This window comes from Gossypium hirsutum, chromosome A01 (genome assembly GCF_007990345.1).
Source record: "Gossypium hirsutum isolate 1008001.06 chromosome A01, Gossypium_hirsutum_v2.1, whole genome shotgun sequence".
NCBI classification, from domain to species: Eukaryota; Viridiplantae; Streptophyta; class Magnoliopsida; order Malvales; family Malvaceae; genus Gossypium; species Gossypium hirsutum.
Genome location: NC_053424.1, coordinates 2,246,662 through 2,263,379, shown reverse-complemented (window position 1 = coordinate 2,263,379; position 16,718 = coordinate 2,246,662). Strand labels below are relative to the sequence as shown.

Below are 16,718 nucleotides of genomic sequence, written 5' to 3'. Positions count from 1 at the left end.
CATGAATTTAAATACACCATTATCGGTTGAGGGCTATAGATTTATCAGTTGAGGGCTATGGATAATTTTAAACATTAAGTTAAAAAAGCATATATGATAAAAAACAGCATATATGATAAAAAACTATAATGAGGTCGTATAAATCTCAACCTCTTTGTGAAATAAAAAAAATTTCATCCTTGTATAACAAATAAAAATAATTATTCATATTGATTTTTAGTTTTTAAAAAGGCATAATTGAAAATTTCACCCTCAGCATTTGAGTTCTTTTAAACTTCGACCATTAAAAATTTTTTGGTTTAAATCTCACTCACAAAATTGCAAAAAAGAAAATTTTGTGAATTTTTTTAAAAAATAATTTAAAAATCTTCATTTCGTAGTTCATTTTCTTTATAGATTTTTCCCCTTTCGAATTCCTCTTCTCTCTCAACTACACGTTCCCTACACTCATGCCTTCTTCCTCGATCTCAATACCCTTCAATCATTACCCCAGCACTAACCAACATACACCAAGCCACCATTGTCACCACCCTAAATCGAGACCACCTCGGCCAACCCTATCTCTTTCTTGCTCCATCGATCACCATCGCCAACTCATAAAGCACTAGCATCCCCATCCCTAACAAATCTCATCTAAAGCTAGTAAACGACAATAAACATCATCAGCCAATAACCAATCAAACAATTCTTTTAAAAGAAAGGACCCTCTTTTGAAGACCTTTTTTCAGTCAAAGTTTAATTCGTGGAGATCCGGTCACTTTCTTGACGATCTAGAGGGTGAAGCTCAAGTTTGTGACACGATGGAGCTCTGAGATCGAAAAGAGAATAGTTCGGGATTAAAGGTCCAATTTTGAAGAAATCGTGTTGAATTCTGAAAGATAAAAACCGTGTAAATTATCGAGAGGAAGAAGAAAAAAAAGAAGAAACGAAAGGAGAGAGAGCGAGTAAGTGAGAGAGAAGACGTTGGCACAGACGAACAACGCCGACCGTGTAAACAGAGCACGGCATACGATGGCATGGCTTGAAAGAATGTCGCTAGGGTTTTTGTGGAGAAGAAAAAGAAAGAAGAAGAAGAAAGAGGGGTAAAAAAGATAAGAAAAAAGGAAAAGAAAAGAAAGTAAAGAAAAGAAAGAAAAGGAAAGAAAGTATAATGAGAAAGAAAAAGAAGAAAAAAGAAATAAAAAACTAATAAAGTAGATTTTCTATAAATTTTTTATTTTTATAAAATGCTATATTAAAGATGATGTGTCATGTCATATGTCGTGCCACATCAGTAAAAAAATATTGATAGTTAATTGACCGTTTCCATTAATTAAAAAAAAATTGCAATGTTGTGGGTGAGATTAAAAAAAAAGGGGTTAAGGAAATGTTGAGGGTGAATTTTCATTTGACATGTGTGCTTATAAATTTTAGTTTTTAAGTTATTTTTGAGACATTAATATGATTTTTTAAGAAAAAATTGTAATTAACTTACATATAGACGAGATTAATATATATTTAAAGATAATTAATTAAAATATACTAGCATATTTTATGTGTTTCAATATGATTTTAAATTTGTATTTTAAATGCAACCAACAATGACTTTTTAAATTAATTTACAAAAATTATAAATTAATTAAACATATTAAAAAAACATCATAGATAAAAAATAAAAAATTAAATAACATAAAATATATTAATTTTTCAATTTGACTCATTAACACTTTTATTCGAAACCTTCAGAGGCATCATCAACATTTCGATCAATTTGTTACATCTCAAATTACAATTTCACCATCATGTGTATAATTCATTTTCCGAATTTTTTGCTAATTTCATCACCTATATCCAAATCAAAGGCTCTGATACTAAATTGATGTAAGCCTAACTTCTTATTAGAAGACTAAAGCGGACTAGAGAGAAGTTTTTAGAATCATCTCATTCCCTTTGCTTTTAAACAATTTTTGTATTTTATTACAATTCGGAAAATAAAATTGTACACCAACTTTATGTATTCTCTCATCGATAAGATAATAACTAGATACAACAATTTTTAAACCCAAAAAATACTATTAAAAAATACTAACAAAAAAAAAACTAACTTGATACGAAAAATTAATACAAACTCAACAAAACCAAAATAATCTTTGGAGATGACACACATGGTGAAATTTAAACTAGAATAAATTTAAAAACAATCCACGTATGATTTACGGGAGTGAAAGTCAAACCTGGGACATCAAAATCCCAAGGTTTCAGTCCTTATCAATATTTTCAATGCCTCATTGACAACGTGGATTTAAACCTTAATGCATAAACACGATAAGGATCCATGGATTTAGAAGCCTACCACCAGCAAATTCAACTCAAGCTTTTCATTAATAATATAGAATAAAAACATGGCAAGAAAATGCTAACAGAGGTATGGACCTGCTAAAGTTCTATTCCATATTAACTGTAAAATTGTTTATTAGGTAAGAAAAATAATAACAATTAAGTAGCTGCTAATGTGAACTAACTATTGCTCAGTAAAAAATTGAAGAAAAAAAAGCCAACCATTTTATTTTTCAGGTATGGGATTAAAACATACTTGAGACAATGTTGGTAGCCTTGGCAAAAATCTGGATATCTTTTAGGCTTTCACTGTCTGCATTTTTATTGCATTGATTTCACAACTAGTTCTTAGGAGAAGGATCCGATGAAGCGAGCTCAGCATACATGTTTGAAATCGCTTTTGCGAAGTATTCTTTTGCTCGAGGTCTCTTAATCTGGCCGCAAATAAGGAAAAATTGAGTATTTACTGTGCGAATATTAGCCTTTTCATGAATTGCAGACTGTCATGCAATGTCTATATATAGAGAGAGAGAAAAAGGACTTAATAGTATGTAATTTATAGTCACTTGCCTTAAAAGTCGGAGTAAGCAAACCATTCTCCATTGTGAATGGTTCAAGCACTAAGGTCACAGCTTTTGCAAACTCGAAGCCTCGCAGCTGTTCCAAAGTTGATTAATCAAAAAATTTAAGGCCAATTGAAGAAGAAACGAAAATTATAAGTATCTCAAAAAAAAAAAAAATAATGAGTTCATCAAGAAACATTGCCTGAGCTTCTCTTCCGAGAGCATCCATATCAGCCAGGACAGCAGCCCTTGCTCTTGGGTCATTGCATAGTTGTCCTAAATCTTTGTACTGCATGCAATCATTGCCAGATAACATTAGAAAGTGATTAAATGATATAGTTAATAATCACATATAGACAAGTCAATTGGGCGAGTCAGTTTGGTTTTGAATCGTGTCAATCAAGGTCGAGTCAATTTGGATATTTAAAATTTTCGAATAATTTTGAGTTCAGAATTCGGATCAGTTTCAGATTTAAGTTGTTTCAAGTTTGAATCATTTCAACGGTTAGTTTGGGTTCATCATCCGAGTTGCCATTCAAGTTTTTCAGGTTCAATCATCTCGAGTTCAGATATGGCAAAGAATGAAAGAACAAAGTATAAATAAAGCCAAGGACAACAGCAGTAGATAGATCACCTTAATGCCTTCAGATGCGGCCCATGCTTTCAAAACATCGTGGTCCACTGAGACAATAGCTACTAATGAAGAATTCAGGCTGTCACCTACCAAGCAAAACAATCAAAGTGTCAATAGAGAAGAGAAAAGAGAGCAAGAAAATATGGAACACTGTTGTCTAACTCTTACCGTAAATAAAACACTGTGCAATAAATTTGCATTTAGCATATACATTTTCTATTTTTTCCGGAGCTATGTACTCTCCCTGAGCCAGCTTAAAAATGTTCTTCTTCCTGTACCAATATACAATTTCAAGTAAAGAAAGTGACAGAGAGGAGGACACAAATGAAAAAAAGAAATGGTAAACAATTCTAAGTGACATTCATGATTCCAGTTAGCGATTCAAGTGGCTATAACAAAATTTTCATTCTTTCTTTTTCATCCTTCGTACCAAGCAAAGTCAAAATGTAAAACAAGGATATAAACATTTCTTGTAAGGGGCATATACGATGCTTTTGACCTTACCTATCGATAATCTTTAGCCGACCTCCAGATAACCATAGCCCTATGTCTCCAGTATGAAGCCATCCGTCTTCATCAAGTACCTCTCTCCTGTCCAAATTTTACATTTTAAGCACATTTAATACCAATATATGAAAGTTTCAAGAAGAGCCAGGTCATGTCTGAAGAGCATACGTCTGCACTTCGTCCTTGTAATATCCTTGGAAAACAATTGGACCCCTAACACAGATTTCTCCACGAGGATATGGCTGATCATCAGATGTGTAGTTCATTTCCGGGACATCCACAAGCTTTATTTCTGAAATACGCCCAGAACCATTGTATTATGTTATGCTAGATTAAAGCTCTCATATAAATATATAATAACTCACCACAAGATGGATTAGGAGAGCCAACATGGCCGGAAAGATTGTCACCCTCCTCCATACTGCTTATAACACATGATGTCTCGGTCATTCCGTAACCTTCCACGACTCGACAACCAAAGCAACTGCAGATTCATAACAGAAACAATGACAAGAGGGATAGGAGACACTACTGACTTCTTGAAAAGCCATTCAACGTGTTTAATGGAATAACGTACATCGTCAAGAAGTCTAGGACATCAGGAGACAAGGGTGAAGCACCTGAACTCAAGAAACGAATCCGTCCTCCGAGTTTGGCTTTTATTTTGTTGAACACCAATTTGTCCCACAGGGGAGAAGGACTCTTTCCTGAAGAAAAGATTATACATATAATCAACACATATATCAATGCAATTATGAGGTGAAAAAAGGGCATATTCTTTAATAACACACATACATGAGTGCGTGTATGTGTACGTATGTTTATGTATCATTGAGTCCCAATGGCCAAACTTTTAGTGAGGGGGAACTCGCTAAATAGCTAAGCTTCAAAAATAGAAAAAAGAAATTGCACCTCTAACATCAGATGCCAATTGGCATGGTTACTTATGTTCTTTAAGAAAAGCGTTAATACACTATTTGGGGCTTGAACTTGGTAAATGTTTTCACATTAGGGCTTAAATTATTATTTTTTAAAGTTAGTCTCTAAATTTGACAATTATTTCCATGTCTTTTTTTTAATCCAAGTTAGTCCTTGAATTTGGCAATTGTTTCCAAAGGCTTGAACTTCTTTTGCCCTAGTCTTTTGACATTTCCTTGAAAAGAAGTTGGACTAAAAAAGAAAGAATCCTAGCCTCTGATACCATGTTAAGAAAAGAGATTTGAAGAAAAGGGTTATTTTTCCCTATTGATTTACAATAATATATATATACGAAGTACTATTAGTTCAATAAGGAAATAACATAAAATCTAATCCCTAAATATTAGTATTTACAGACTGTTAACAAACCTTAAAAAAATTAACTAATAATTCCGATTACACTGTCAAAACATAACATTGGTTAAACAAAATCCATAAAGAAATTGGTACAATTTGAATGCTAAAGGACACTTTTATTCAGGGTCACTTACTGCCATAATGGCTACATACCACTTATATAAACATAATCAATGCATAAGTGAAATGATATTTGCAGGTTGATCGATTAAAAAATGGTGATCTTATTATTGTTCATTAGTAAGTAGTTTGATTACTGAAATCCATAGACACAATACATAAATTTATGATTAGAGAGACAAGAAGCTACGCAATACAAATCAGATTACAGTGATAATATAGGACAAAGGCCATTCTATGCTAATCCTCCAGCAAGGGACAAAAAAGAAAAGACACAAATCTAGAGATGTAGATGTTTACCATTCATTATTGCATGCTTCTTGGAATTGTAGGCGGCATTAAAAAGTCTCTCCTTCAGAGGACCAGAAGACTTCACAGCATTGATAATACTGGTACAAAAGGAAGATTTTGATAAAATGATTAAATCAATATATCAGTCACAATCAACTAAACAATCAATGTAGTACCCGGCGTAAATTCTGTTATACAGTCTAGGGACACTGCAAAATATTGTGGGTTGTAGTGCAACCAGGTCATCCATTAATTTCATGTTATCCTGCATGCAAATATTAAGAACTAGAAATTAAAGCTTCATCTCAAGAACACGAGAGTTTTGCACATGTACAGTATATGCAGTACCAATAGGTGAGATTGTTGCTTCAGCAATAAGAAAGAATAAAAAGGCTTTACTAGATGCTGTTAAGACTAGTTAACTCTTACATGGAAAGTGACCTTCATCCAAGTTCCAAACGGGAGAAAGTAAAAACCAAAGAGCATTTGCAGATCAAATCCAATGACAAGAAAAGAAGAGTAGGATTCACAAAATTAAAGATGAAAATCTACAAATTGATAATAAAGTTTTTGCTTGTAGAATTTATGTTAAGCAAGAATTATAGGATTTCATTGACCAAGCAGTTTGAACTATGCAATCAGAAAGTGGACCGAAAACAGTTTGAGGAAAAACATAGAACCAACCAAAGATATATAAGATGAAGGCTTTATGTTTACTCTCATACCCCCTGGTAGAATCCAACTGCAACTCCGAAATACAGTAAAGCAACCTGATAAGCTCGTTCATAAATGTGTGCCAAAGGAAGATATGATATGTACCTGAACATGGGACAACTATTTCAGCAAGGCAGTTAAGGCCAAACAGTAAATTCATCCATAAATGCTAACAAAAATGTATTATGCTTTATATTCATTTAAAACCAATTGATCTTACACGTCTGAGGGGTAAAATTTTGTACCAGTGCTGCATCCAGCAGCATTTGCAATCAAGTTTCCATGGATCAGCACAACTCCCTAACCAAAACTTAAGAAGAATAAGTAGGAGAACAAAAGAACCTTCATTTGCTTAATATGATTATTCAAATCTGTTAAAATTCATAGGACTAAGCTATACCTTGGGTGTTCCAGTTGTACCACTAGTGTAGCAAATGGTTGCAACATCATCTGGTTTTGGTGGGGAAAAAGGCTGGAGGTTACGGCGGCCCTAAAGTACCCATTAAATAAGAAACAATTATACCACATGACAGTTGAGCAAAATCCTGATCTTCAGTTACCAAAACATACAAGGTAGGAAAAGCAAGCCAAACTTGGAAAAATTAAATGCATGCTTTCTCTTGATTTAAGCATTTAGACAATATGAAATATGAAACTATTAAAGATTTAATAGGATAAAAGCATACTTATGAATTGGTCCTAACATTACCAAGACCATGCCGCTATAAACTACTGCGATGTTGACAAAATGGATTTCCAATTACCTGACTTAATAATTTTGCATAGGTCACAATCTGAAGTCCAGTTGACGGTGGCAATGAAGGCACTTCATTTTCCTTCCCTCCAACCACCTACAGCGAGAGAAGCAAATAATTATACTCTTGAGGAAATGACAAATCAGTTTATGTACACTTTTTCTCATATTCAAAGATTCAGTACAAAGGTTTTAAAAGATTTGGTAAGAAAACATACCACAACCAAATGTACGGATGGAATCTCAGATAAAAAGTTTAGCAACTGCAATTCCAAGCAGGCAGCTGAATAAATCTTGTGAAACAAATCCAAATTCCTCAAAATAATATGAACTAGACAACAAAAAAAAAGGTGCCCAAGTGTAAAATTAATTAGTCAATGAAACAAAATACAATTAAAATTTGAGATTCCATACAAAATATTAGCAATTTCTGTCACTCATCTTAGTGATATTTTACCTAGCGTAAAAGTCAATAGAACATAGAGGAAAAGAGAATAAGTCCAAAGAGCTAGTTGAGGGGATGTAGAAAAGGGGAGTTTTTGTTACATATCAGTATGGTAAAAATAAACACTTCAAGTTAAATTACAAATCTCTCACCATAACCATGACAAGTTGACAACCACAATCTAATAACATGTTAAGAAAGCTATTAGAAACTGAGAGTGATCTCACCAATAACATCTTCTACTTATGTATTGCCTGAAAAGGAGCACAAATTAAACTTACAGAATTCAATGTTTGAGGCACACAAAATATAGCTTTCACATCTGCATGATTAACAATGTACTTGACAGCATCTGGACCTGCAAAGAAATAAAATTTTCTACTTGGCATCTTAAATAGGCCAAAATGGACAAACATCCATTTAAAATAGAGAGCATTTGGCCAGTGGCAAACCTAGTGTGTCATATAAAGGAACTGACACAAGGGAATACGCAGAGCAAGCCTGATCAACAATGAGCCACTCTGGTCTATTGATGAAATATAATCCAATACAAGAGCCCTGGCATGATAAAAGTAGTAGAACCACATGCTAGATGAGGATCAATCTATTAACTTAAATAAGGTATGTAACATGATGGCTGATGCACATATGGTCTCGGGGCCATGTAGTTACTGCAGATAAAAAGTTCTGAAGGACCTAAATATTAAACATATAATTATTGCTGAAATCCTCACCTTTGGTATTCCATGATATATTAAGCCAGAACCTATGGCCGCCCGAGCAGTTCCAGCTTCTCCATATGTCATCCCCTTGTACCTTCATGAATAGAAATAAAAAAATCAAAGTCAACAAATGAACTTTAACAACCGTCACTTTGAACCTCATCTGACAATAGTAAACTTACTCTCCAACTGTACCATCCGCTTGAATTCTTGTACCAAGATATTTGTAATCTCGGAAGGTATCAACCGCATGTCTATAAACGAATTAAAAAGAGAAAAGAAAGAAGAAACAAATAGAAGTGAAGAAAATATCCAAAGTACATGAATATGAAATGAATGATAAAGCATCTATGCATGGCAACACAACCACAGACTATCAAATTCAAACTTGGTTCTGCCACGAAAATGAGGATGCTTACACAAAATTATCATGCAATGTACCAATATCAGGATGATCAGGAAATCTAGTCACAAGCTTAAATGGAGAGCGAGCAGATCTGCAGTAAGGCACAAAACTAAAATAAATCTTGACAACAACTGAATAGAGAAGGAGCAATGCAGAGCAAAAAAAGAGTATAGTGGTAGAGTTTTTACCTGTATACATTCCATTTTCCTGTCTTCAGTTTCTCTGGCAGCACAACACTATAACCCTGCTCTGCTCAAAAATCAATACCCATAGTTGTCAGATAAAAACAGATGAATTAATAAAAACTAATATTGCATATTATTTAGTACAATGGATAAATTGGATATAAGCTGCTAACATCTCTTCCTCTGTCCCAAAATAGATGGACACATATTGAACCATCACTTCAAATTCAAACACAAATCATTCCTTCAACATTTAGCAGTAGTTTAGTGAAGATTCAACTGCAAACAAGTTCTTTTAATTGACATATAAAAAAGAATCCAATTGACCTCCCTTATAACTCACAATCATACCAGCTAAAATGAGTGAGATTCATCTCTAGCATCTCATGCAAGAGGTTAGCAAAATGTGTGCCGAGAAGCCGTGATATCTCATTCATTTTCACCTCTATTTATACATGAGGAGCAAACCAAAAGGGCTGCTGAAGCTCCTAAGAAATAGGAGACTTTATTCAAAATAAATAAAGACTAGGGAAACAGAGATTTAAAATACGTAAAGACCAGAAAAAATCAAAATAAGAAATCCATTATCTAAACAGAAAATGACTTGGTCTTGGAGATTCTTGAAGGATCCCTACACCCCCCTCAACTTTGGGGTTGAGGAACAACACCTAACTTGGATAGATGTTGTGAGAATGCTTTGGAAAGGCCTTAGGGAGTGTGTTAGCAAGCTGATTGGCAACATGAATATGAGAAACATCTAGATTTTTTTTGCTCAATATGTTCTCAAAGACTCAGACAAAGTGAAAATCAACTTCAAGATGCTTTATTTTGCTGTGGAGACTGCAGCAGGGTGGTTACAACGAAAGAAGTGCCAAGGTTATCATAGAAGATCTTTGGAGTTTTAGAAAGCTGTACCTATAGTTCTTTTAGTAAGTTTACTACCTAAAATGTCTCAGAGGCAGCAGCAACAACTCTATATTCAGCTTCTGTGGAAGATCTTGCAACTGTAGGTTGTTTTTCGGTGACCAGCTTATGTTTATATATATATGTGTGTGTGTCCCCTCTCAATTCTATGGATAACATGTTTCGAGCTCCCATAGGACAAACCAGAACCATAAGCTTCCTTATTCAAATATCTAACGTACATTAAAGTTTGGCAGCATCTTTCCCTTTACCAATATGTTACATATTTTCCTCCCAATAGGCATTATGTTTTTCCTCATAAATTATTCTACCTAACATCACTGGCACAAAATAAATTCGAGCGAAAAGTGCTTCATGCCATAAAGAACTTTCCCATCACTTCAAATGCCAGCAAACCAACCATGTTGATGGAAAACGACAATAGAAAAACCATCAAAACTGCAAAATCCTAAAATCCCTCTCCTTGTCAAAGCCGTTTCAATCATGGTCAATTAACAATCATATATATGATGAAGAAATCTCACTTAAACAAATCAACTTTATACTTCCCATAAATAATTCCCAGATAAAAAAAAGTACCCATTTTTTTAAAAAAACGAATCCAGTAATCAAAAACTTTATTAAATGAATATCTAAAGAACAACGAATCAAAGTATCAAAACCCAAAAGCACGGAGCAAAAAAAGTATATATATTCAGTTTTCAGCTAACAACCATTTACTTAACTGAAAGAAAAATAAAACAATAAACTTAAAAAAAAACAAAAAAAAAGAGGTCAACCAAGATTCTATTATTATTGTTCTTCCCTACCATACATATTTATAGTATACTTACCACAGAGAAACTCGCCGGCGGTTGGGTTAGCACGGAGGCCCGAATGAGAACCGTCGCCTCCGCATACGACGGGGACAAGGTGACCGTGAATGGCGTTAAGTCGACGTTTAGCTGAGCTGGAATCCATGAGACAACTAACGTGAATCCTTTCCTTCTTTGTTTTTTTTCCTCTTATTTTACTGTCTGTTTATCTAAAAGATGAGCGGCTTTTTTGATTTTGTCCTTTTTCTGTATTATTATTTTTAAAAAAATTAGGTATATTCTAAATGAATCCTTAAAATATTAATATTATATCAATTAGACCCTTAATCATTAATTTAAGCTATAAATACCGATTTGGGTTTGATATGGAACATATTCAAAACTTGTGAATAAAATTTTAAACATTTTTCTATTATCATATGATCAACTTAGATTTGACATTTAAAAAATAGATAGTGTCAATAAAATTTACAAAAGATTATTAACACCTTAAACTTGAGGTGCTAGGTATATGTTCATGGGCCCATCGTCTTATATTGTTTAAGTGAGCTTAGATGGCTAAACTCAAGCCTGGAAATTTTTAAGAGTCGAGCCTCGATCCACCTTAACAACAATTTAATTTACGTGTTTAAAATATATTTCAAGTTAAATTTGAGTGGGCCTTTAATGTCTAAGCTAAGGATCAGATCGATATGATATTTATACTTGAAGGACTAAATTAGAACATTTTAAAATTTGAAGGACAATTTAGAAATTAAGTTATAGGTTAATTTGGTGTGCCGCCGCTATTATTGTCTTTATTTCCCATCTTCCATCAGCATGAGTTAAGCCATGTTTTTTAGCTGTAATTTACCTTTTTCAGACATAAATTTTAGTATAATTATTAAACATTTTTTAAATTAAAATATTTACATTGAACATCCACCTTTAAAGAAAATATAATCTTAGATTTTTTTTAATTAAAAAAACAAAAAAATTGAGAATAATATTCAAAATTCTCTCTTTTATTCAACATTGTTAAAACTTTCTAGATATAACTTGAAAAGGACTTCATAATAAAATAATTAATTTTGGATAACGGAAATTCTAAATACAATTATTATGACCTTTGCATTCTTATCATAATAATAAAATAAATAATATTATTAACCCTCAAAAAATAATAAATATTATTAATGTTTAAATTCTTTTTTAAGTTTAGATTTATTTTGTTTTATTTGTTATTTCTATTTGTTTTGTAGATTTGTTCATGGACTGGACAAGATTTAGGTCAGGCCTTGTCAAAATTTTAGACCCATTTACTAGATTCGGGCCTAACTCGAAATATGAGCCAAAGTTTTTTTCAAGCCCGACTTAGTTAAAATGCTAAAACCCAGACTCGACCTAACTCGTCTGGATTACTTTTTTTATATAAAAAATTTTAAAAATATTATACATAAAAAATACTAAAAATATTAAAATAAATAGTTCCCAACAAATTAAAAATAAATTAAAAATATTTATACTTAAATAATATTAAAATAGGTGTAATTTAATAATAAAATTGTAACAAAATAACGAAAAAATAATAAAAAAATAACAGATTTTTTTATCTTTTTGTTGATTTGGGTTGAGTCGGCTGAGCTAAAAAAATTTTTATCCGAAAATTGACCAGTTTCTTTTTTTATCCACAGGCAAGTCTATTATTTTGTTATCTTAAAAAAAATTAAATAAGGTGATAGGTAGCGTAGCTTGAAAAATGATTTGTTTTGTTTTGTTATTTTAAAATTAGTAAAAATATTTATATATTTAATCACCAAAAGTTTTTTTTTTTAAAATTAACTTTTTCAACCAAATCAATAACTCTTTGTAGAAAATCTTTGACTTTTTCGACATAACTGTAATAACTTAGGTCTGATGTCTTTATCAACTTTTTCAAATTCACCTTTTTTGACTTTTTAAAAATCTTTGGTTGGGATAAAAATTAAGTTTAATAAGTCATTAATTTAACAAAATTGTACATTCATTTTAATAACAACTTTAATTATTCATTTTATTTTTTCAAAAATAATTTTATTTTTTTTTAAAAAACCTAATTTTTTTATATGAAATTAAATTATTTAGTTATGAAAATGAAATTTAAGTTTTTTTCCTGCAATTCAATTCTTTGTACAAAAAACTCTTTAGTTTTTCATAAGAAACCCTTCTTTTTCTTTTCTTTTTTTTTTTTACTTTTTTACTTTAAAAAAACTAAAAATTAATTCAAAAAAATAAAGGAAATTAAAAAGATGAAATGATATTTCCTATAAAAACTTTTAAGTATTTTTTTTCTGTAAAACCCTAGGGTTTTCCTTTTTATTGGGAAAAAGATAAAATTAATTTTAAAAAAGAAAAAATAAAAAAATAAATTGATTTTTCCTATAAAAAAACTAAATAGTTCTTTGCAAAATCCCATATTTGCCCTTTTATTGGAACAACTAAAACTAATTCTAAAAATAAAAGAAATTAAAAGGATAAAATGATTTTTCCTATAAAACTGCAAGTTTTTCTCAATCTATGAAATTTTCTATAAAATACTTCAAAAAGAATAAAATTAACTCTAAAAAAAATTAATATTGAAAAAGATAAAATAAGTTATCACTAAAATGAGTGTATAATAACCTTGAATTAATGACTGGTAACTAAAATGAAATTTATTAAAATAATTGTACAATAATATTGAATTAGTGATGGATAACCCAAATGAAAACTTAATAAAATTAATAACTAAAATAAAAATGATTGTTAACGAGAATGCCCAAAGAGGTTAGTGACAATGAATCATGTCCCCTTGCTATATGTGAAGAAATGGGCAAAAGATTTAGAACCTTCTGGTGGGGACATGATCCAGGATCTAGAAAACTTCACACTTGGGACACTCTATGTGATTCCATCTCCCAAGGTGGACTTGGCATCTGTAAATGAATCTCTTTAATGAAGCCCTCCTTTCTAAAGTTGCCTGGCGTATCCTCACTAACAAGCAATGCCCCTTCTGACTAAAGTTCTCACCGCAAGATATCATAGCAGATCCCTTTTTGAACTAGTCTTACTCTTGGGTGTCGAAAAGCATTCTCGTCGATAGAAACATCTGTAATAAGGGTAAAGATATCCAACTCTGGAATGGTCCTAATAGTTGGATCTCGTCTAATCCACTTAAACCTCTGATTGACATGGTTGTTCTTGCACATCAAGAAACAGACCCTCAAGCAAATTCCTCCATTCTTCCCCACAAATTCACCGTTGATCAATCCAATGCCTTGGGCCTCTTTGACCCTGATAGAGCTATTGACCTAATCAACAAAACTACACCATTCCAAGGTGGACACGATAAAATCGTTTGGAAGGATGACTTTAAAGATCTTTTTTCGGTCAAAAGTGATTATTCACAAATATGCAAAAGTCATCGTGAAGTCACTTCTCACAACCCACATCAGATTAAGATCACCATCTTCCTCTAGAAAACTTGCAAAACTAACCTACCTACTAAACATTTACTTGCGAGGAGACTATGGATAAATGATTCTCTTTGCCCCCTTTGCAAAGCTGATAGAGAAACTCTGGATCATCGCTTCTTCAATTGTTCTTTCGTGAGAGCAGTTTGATTTGGATCCCCCTGACCTTTTGATTTGATTCCTTAGACGACATCCCCATTTCAAGATGGATTCTCCATTGGCTTCAAGAAAATGATATCCAAGCAAAATCCTCAAGAAGTATATACACTGCCATGTCCTGCACCCTTTGGATCATTTGGAAACCAAGAAACAACCACATTTTAAGAAACTCCAACCAACCCTCCTGGCAGCTATCAAATTTTTTTCAGAAATGACTCAATCAATTCTCAAGCAATTCTCTGCCTGCTCCTAAACAAAGAAATGTATCCTCTTCTCTGGCAATCACTACCACCGATTCTTAATGGCTACTCTCTCTCTACATTACAGATAACAGACAAAATAATCTTATGGGAGGAGCTGCCATGGCCCAAGACCCTAACGGATTTCAACTGACAACTGTACATAGCTTCAGAACAGATAACAAGTCTTTTGTGCACGTTCTTATCCTAAGAGCCACTCTTTTACTCCTTAGATCCTTTGGTATTAAACATTGCAAGTTACTCAATCCAAACAAGAAATGGAGAAATATTATCAAAGAAGGTTTTAATTTTGGAAACAACCGTTGAAAATATCAAGCCTGGAAGAGATTAACTTAATGTGGCACCTTACAGCAACAACCACATGAAGAGCGACACTTCCTGCTGCACTAAATTTTACATCATAATTTATCAACAATCAATTGATTAAAAAATTTCAAATAAAAACTAAGAAGTTTTAAATTTTAAATACATAAACTAAATCTCATATGAATGAATATTTAATAATCATTAATTAATATCTCGAAGTTTGACACTATTTAGTGTATTGTATTAACATTAAATGTAAGTGAGATATTCAAAGCTAAAGTACAAATTAAGTAATAAAAAAATTGAGGAGTTTCAATTAAATATTGATATTGATATTTCATTGCATATAAAGTAGTTGGACTTGGATGTATCATCACTTTCATATAAGACACAACTAGAAGAGACAAAGATGGATAAAATAATTTTCTTTCCTACATTTAAAATTTAATCATTATATTTATACTTATATATTTAGGAATTAGTCTTACTTTTCACATTTTAAGTCCAATTGTAAATATTATTAATTTTATGGCATAACATTTTTAAAATTTAAAAACAATACTCACTTGATATATCATATAACCAAAAAAAAAATTACGAAATGAACTTGAATTTAAAAGAAGAAATAATTAATAAACTTGAATTTAATAGAAGAAATTTAAAGGTGTTAACAATTAAACTTGCATTTTTAAACTTGAAAAGTAAAGGGACTAAATTCCAAATATACTAAAAGTATAGAAACTTGGAGCATATTCTATCCTGGTATATGTTTATATAAATCCTTTTAACCACTATTTCCCATACTAGTATTAGCTTTCTTGGTTCTCTATCAGCCTACATAAACTTTCTTCATCAGAATGCACACACACACAGACATATGTATATATATATCACTAAGAACCCTAAGTGAACAATAAATCTGAAACTTAGATATACCGTATTATCCTTTTAGAACAGCTCCATCAACTGCTGGGAAACATCTGCATGCATCAAACAATGATTTATTACGGGGAAAATTGTTCAATAAACAGTCGATATAATTTTTAAACTCCACAAGCGGAGTCTAAAAAGTAAGAAGCAATATCGAAATTCAAAAACTTGGCTTGCAAGATAAGCAACTCCTGCAGCAATATGATGGGGCCTTAAATCGAAGCCCACATTGAGTTCCTGAGCCTACAAAATAGAAGCCACACGACAGTAATCATCGTTTTATTAGATTTTGAGCGTAACATAAACAATTACATACCAAGTTACCAGCCACGGGAGCAAGAAACGAAACAGCAATGTCTCCAACGACTTAGCACATATCACTTGCACCATGGCAGACAGCATGGAAACTGTAGCAAATATGTTTATACTGATCTACGGAACAATTCAGTTCTAGTCCAATCTGCAGTGCTTCTAACTCTAGTAGTGTATACAAATAGAAAACGGAACATATATAGAGCGCAATGTAGATATCGAAGCAAGTCTCGTTAGCCCATCAGGTATCTGAACAGGCTCATCAACAAGCATGTCTGACTGCAGGTGGTTAAGGAGCATGCATGCTAACAAAGAACTAAGGCAGGCACGAGATAACATTATGAGTAATATTTGCCACCTACTGAATGTAACATAAGGTACAACATATCTGTATTATTGTACGCACCGTTATAGAATCGTATGTACATATGTCCTTTGTTTTGTAAACCATAACTCAAGACATGACACTATAGACTATATTACTCACCTACTCTGTGTAACATATATAATACATCTGTATATTATTATATAAACCAGTGTAAAATTGTAT

At 32.2% G+C, this 16,718-nt stretch overlaps 1 protein-coding gene across 1 annotated transcript; it reads right to left on the bottom strand.

Moving 5' to 3' along the window:
* Positions 1–2,336: 2,336 nt before the first annotated feature.
* LOC121232221 (long chain acyl-CoA synthetase 6, peroxisomal) lies at positions 2,337–10,983 on the bottom strand. Its single transcript, XM_041117781.1, has 23 exons — positions 10,750–10,983; positions 8,996–9,056; positions 8,821–8,898; positions 8,584–8,655; positions 8,414–8,495; positions 8,132–8,237; positions 7,961–8,037; positions 7,453–7,497; positions 7,245–7,331; positions 6,881–6,970; positions 6,701–6,780; positions 6,492–6,585; positions 5,943–6,031; positions 5,776–5,864; positions 4,598–4,727; positions 4,386–4,504; positions 4,189–4,312; positions 4,018–4,104; positions 3,682–3,785; positions 3,514–3,599; positions 3,082–3,168; positions 2,887–2,973; positions 2,337–2,750 (listed from the first exon to the last, which is right to left on the bottom strand). Exons 1-23 carry the CDS (start codon positions 10,874–10,876, stop codon positions 2,658–2,660), a joined length of 2,094 nt encoding a protein of 697 aa, XP_040973715.1. The 5' UTR covers positions 10,877–10,983; the 3' UTR covers positions 2,337–2,657.
* Between the last annotated feature and the right edge of the window lie 5,735 nt (positions 10,984–16,718).